At 46.1% G+C, this 5,454-nt stretch overlaps 1 protein-coding gene across 1 annotated transcript in view; it reads left to right on the top strand.

The window, feature by feature from the left end:
• The window catches only part of ABCG8 (ATP binding cassette subfamily G member 8), a 26,198-nt gene that overhangs the window by 3,921 nt on the left and 16,823 nt on the right, over nt 1–5,454 (top strand). Inside the window, exons 2-3 of the mRNA XM_017544848.2 lie at nt 1,235–1,336; nt 2,902–3,058. Coding sequence (XP_017400337.1) covers nt 1,235–1,336; nt 2,902–3,058 — 259 coding nt within the window. The remainder of the gene's footprint in view (nt 1–1,234; nt 1,337–2,901; nt 3,059–5,454) is intronic.

Here is a 5,454-nt window from a genome sequence, read left to right as displayed (position 1 = left end):
TGTTGGCCAGGCTGATCTTGAACTCCTGGCCTCAGGTCATCTGCCCACCTGAGCCTCCCAAAGTGTTGGGATTACAGGCATGAGCCACCGCACATAGCTGGCAATGACTAAGTTTTTTATTATTTAACAACAACAACAACAAAAATGGGAAAACGAGGCAATGTGTTCAGTGACGGTGGAGAGGCCAAAGGGCTGACCTGGCAGGAGTCCAGACCCTCTCACCTCCTCTCCCTCAATCTCCCTCCTGCTTTGGGGCTTTGGCAGCTGAGATTTGAAGTGGGAATGGAACTCTGAAGTTCTACTCACTGGCTTGCTCTCTCAGTTTGACAACATACTGTGAAATCTTGTACACAAATCAGCTTAAAGATCTCTCATGTACCCACCACCAATCGCCAAAAGCTTTGAAGCCTCATCCCCACGCTCCTACTGCGTTCCCTTTCTCCTTTCATCTCTCCCCGCCACCCAGAGATAACCCCTCTCCTGAATTAGGTGTTTATCTTTCCCACTTTTTTTCCTGTATAATTTTGGGTCCTTAGTAATCCCAGCTGTTTGAGAGGCTGAGGTGGGAGGATTGCTTGAGTCTGAGAGGCGAGGATGCAGTGAGCTATGATCGTGCTGCTGCTCTCCATCCCGGGTGACACGGCAAGACCAATCTAAAGAAAAGTAAGTGGTGGGGGACTTCCTAGTTGGTTCTTTGTTTAAGCCTCAATGATTTAAGTGATTGAATTGTCAAAATAGGAGGAATTCAGATCTGCAGATGGTTGATACCATTCAAAGGTGTCAGCTGATACCACGAAACACTGATATTTTAATGGATATTCAAATAAACCACCACTTCGACAATAACAACATGATGATGGCGATGAGAGGAACTTCCTCTCAAAGCTCCCAACAGCATTTTCAATTGCTGTTGCATGAAGTCCTCATGAAAATAAGACAGGACTTTTCTCGGGGTGGTGTCTCCCTGAGTATTGGGCATAAACTCTAGGGAGCTGCTTCCCTCTCACATGCTTCATGTGTTATGGCTGTTTGGCATCAGGAGATCTTAAGCCAGCCACAGGGAAGAGAAAGTTGAAGGCCAAGGGTTTGCTCACTCCAGTCAGATCTTCTCGGAGCACAGAGGTTTGTTTATAGGAGTCTCTCCAGTATGGAGTCTGGATCTAGCCTCCACCAGCCTGAGGTTGAGGTTCTCTGGGGCAGCAAGGGAGCCCCTCACCTGTTCTGTCTCCCACAGGGCCTCCAGGATAGATTGTTCTCCTCTGAAAGTGACAACAGCCTGTACTTCACCTACAGTGGCCAGCCCAATACCCTGGAGGTCAAAGACCTCAACTATCAGGTAAGAGGCATGCCTGGGTTTAAGGGGAGAGGAGCAGGCAGGGACAGCCGGGAAATTCCCCAGGTGGAAGAAAGGGGAGGGCCCACCGTGCAGGCCCTCCACCCCCAAGGACGGAGTCCAGTCCACATTGATGCCTCACATGTCAGGTGCAATATGTGGCATCAGTGGCATATATCAGAGCTGGAGGCTGAGAGGCTTGAAAAGAGAATGAAACTGTTCTAGAAACATAAAGCAAAATGTGTGAACCTATAGAAAAGTATCTCTAGGACTCTTTTTAAACTATATTTTGAAATAATTTTAGATTTTGGAAAAAATTGCAAAAATAATACAGTGTTTCTATATACCCATTGTCCAGCTTCCCCTAATGTTAACATCTTGTAGACCCATAGTATAATTATGAACACTAAGAAATTAACAATATACAATGCTACTAACTACACTTTATTCAGATTTCATTGTGTGTATATACATACATACATATATATATATATATGTACATATATATATATATACACATATGTATATATATATGTATGTATATATATAGTAAAATGTATGGTCCCTGGAGCTTATGAAACATCCAGTGTGTAAAGACAACCACTGGCCTTTCAGAGGCACCCAGGAACCCACTGGTCAGATTCAAGGATCCATATTCCCACAACTCCCCAAGGCCCAGATGGATCATGGTGGGGCCTGGGATGGTGAACATCAGAGGCCTGAGTCTGGCTTCCTGTGGGAATGAGTTGGGACAAGCCAATGAGCCTTTCTCTGCTCTGCCACTTACCAGCTGTGTGGCCTTGAGCAAGTTACTTAACTGCCCTGAGCCTCATCTGTAAAACAAGGATTCTGATAGTATCTATGTTTGCAATGAGGATTGAATAAGATGACGAATGTTAAGTGATAAACATAATGTCTTGCACATAGTAAACATTTGATAAATTATTGGTAAATTACTATCATCAAGTGAAGACATTTTGCTTTGTGTTTTCTTTTTATTTTTATACCACGATTGCACGTGCTTTTCTTTTTTCTTTTCTTTTTTTTGAGATGGAGTCTCTCTCTGTCACCCAGGCTGAAGTGCAGTGATGCAATCTCAACTCACTGCAATCTCTGATTCACTGCCTCCCAGATTCAAGCGATTCTCCTGCCTCAGCCTCCTGAGTAGCTGGAATTACAGATGTCCACCACCACGCTGGCTAATTTTTGTATTTTTAGTAGAGATGAGTTTTACCCTGTTGGCCAGGCTGGTCTCGAACTCCTGATCTCGGGTGACCCAACTGCCTCAACCTTCCAAAGTGCTGAGATTACAGGCATGAGCCACTGTGCCCGGCCTGCACATGCTTTTCATTCCTCTTATCATCAGACCTAGAAACAGGAGCTACAGGTTCTCAGCATGGGTCCAGCTTCTGTGTTTGTCAGAACGTGGGTTGGAGCTTATTGCATGTAGGTGGGGACATGTCCTCTGCAGAGAGGGGCCACCTGGGACACGAGGGAGCTGAACAGAAGTTGCTGAAGCCCTCTGAACCATTCAGATCTCTAAGGAAGCTTCTGATGTCTCCCCACAGGTGGACATGGCTTCTCAGGTCTCTTGGTTTGAGCACCTGGCTCAGTTCAAGATGCCCTGGACATCTCACAGCCGCGGAAGTTCTTGTGAGCAGGGCATCCAGAATCTGAGCTTCAAAGTGAGAAGTGGGCAGATGCTGGCCATCATAGGGAGCTCAGGTACCCAGAAAGGCAAATAGCTGGGAAATGGTTTCTCTCCTGGGATGCAGAATGGTCCTTTGGACAAACGGATGCTTCTTATGGAACTCTTTGCTGACTAGTGGAATAATATAGCAGAATGGTTGAGAGCACAGGTCCTGGGTCAGACAGACCTGGGCTCAGCCTCCATGTGCTGGCTTGTGGGTGGGTGCTGTTGTGTGCCTCTTGTCCACCCGAGGCTGCAGCCAGAGCATCTGACTTCGGTTAACACCTGGACTGAGAGCTTAGCAAACAGCTTCAGCATGTACTGATCTTTTCAGACTCCTCCAGCCAAGAGGGGCATTAGCTCAGGTTGTTCCTCCACAATCACATTCTGATTATGGCCAGACAGCCGCTGCCAGACCCTCACCCCCCACACGGCCCCTCCAGCATCTTACTTAGCACAACCTTCACTCGTCTGCAAAGAGCCAGGTTCTTGGAGTGTCTCAAATAGTCCCTTCCATGGCCAAATTTAAAATGAGAGAATGTGTGAGCTGAAAGGGGGTTTGGGGAACAGAGTTCATTCTAACTGTGTTCTACCTTTCCTTCTCCCTACCAGTTTGGAAGTATTTTCAGAGGAAGGTGTTCAAACTCCCTACTTCTCAGTGTGTTTAGGGTATCTTCCTGTGTGCGTGCACACACGCGTGCACACACACACACACACACACACTCACACTCCCGTCCATTTGACAGATGAGGAGACTCAAACCCAGAGAAACAGAGTGATTCTCCTAAGGACACATATTTCATGCAGAGCTAGAACTACAACTTTGGTTTCATGATTCTCGGATCAAGGCATTTCTCCCTGGGACACCCTTACACAGTGTTAGAGAAAGCATTTTATACCTTTTAATTAATAATTTCCAGGGGTAGAGATTACTCAATTTTTTAATCATCAGCTCCAAACTTTTACACCCTTCTGATAGATAAGTTCTGTTTACTCTATAACCAAAGATCAAATGAGATCTTGTGTGTAAATGCACTTTGTAACTGAAACAGCATGCACAGTTGTTAAGTTCGTCTCACTCTGTCCCTGTCCCTACAATCCTGACCCAAATAAGAAAAAAATAGATCCCTTAGGGGCCTACTATTGTATTTTTATTTATAACATCTAGTAGCATTTCTTGTTATATCTGCCTTCTCTTCCTGAATCCAGCATCTAGGGGACACCTGGGTCCTTACTTAGGGTCATCATGGTTAATATTTGTCACATGCAACCCTCTAGCTGTCAGCATCCCTGATTTGTGCTTGAGGAAAGTTCAGAGAGGCTGAGCAAGAATTATATTGAATATTTGGGAGGTCGAGGCAGGAGGACTGCTTAAGGCCAGGAGTTCAAGACTAGCCTGAGCAACATAGGGAAGAGACTCCAGCACTGAAGCATTTTTTCTTTTAATTTAAAAAATTAGCTGGGCATGGTGGTATGCCCCTGTAATCCCAGCTACTCAGGAGGAGTGCTTGAGCCAGGAGTTCAAAACTGAAGTGAGCTATGATTGTGTCACTACACCCCAGCCTGGTCAAGAGAACAAGATCCCATCTCTTAGAAAAGAATGAATCAATTCATTGATTTTTTTTAAAGACAGTCTTGCTCTGTAGCCCAGGCTAGAGTGCAGTGGTGTGATCTCGGCTCACTGCCACCTCTGCCCCCGCCCCCTACCCAGATTCAAGCAATTCTCCTGCCTTGGCCTCCCAAGTAGTTGGGATTACAGATGGGCAACACTATGCCTGGCTAATGTTTTGGTACAGCTGTGGTTTCACCATGGTGGCAAGGCTGATCCCCAACTCCTGGCGTCAGGTGATCTGCCTGACTTGGCTTCTTAAAGAGCTAGGATTACAGGTGTGAGCCACTGCACCCAGCATCTCCTGGCTGGTTAACTATAGATTCAGTGTTGTTTGGCTTCAGGTTCACTTGCCTGTGTAAAACAAAAACAAAAACAAACAACTTCAGGCAAGTAAATAGTAGAATTATTTGAGCAAAGAATGATTAATAAATCTGGCAGCACTCAAAACCAGGACCAGTTCAGAGAGCTCCTCCAAGCAATTTGGTCAGGCAGTGTTCATAGACAGAAAAAGGAAGAGCCAGGCCAGGCGCGGCGGCTCACACCTGTAATCCCAGCACTTTAGGAGGCCAGGGTGGGTGGATCACAAGGTCAGGAGTTCAAGACCAGCCTGGCCAAGATGGTGAAACCCCATCTCTAATAAAAATACAAAAAAATTAGTGGGGCATGGTGGCGGGCACCTGTAATCCCAGGTACTCAGGAGGCTGAGGCAGAGAATTGCTTGAACCTGGGAGGCAGAGGTTGCAGTGAGCCGAGATCATGCCACTGCACTCCAGCCTGGGTGACAGAGTGAGACTCTGTCTCAAAAAAAAAAAAAAAAAA

Source organism: Cebus imitator, unplaced genomic scaffold (assembly GCF_001604975.1).
Source record: "Cebus imitator isolate Cc_AM_T3 unplaced genomic scaffold, Cebus_imitator-1.0 Scaffold172, whole genome shotgun sequence".
In the NCBI taxonomy this organism is placed as follows: Eukaryota; Metazoa; Chordata; class Mammalia; order Primates; family Cebidae; genus Cebus; species Cebus imitator.
Note: the sequence above shows the minus strand (reverse complement) of the source record. Positions and strands in the feature narration are given on the sequence as shown.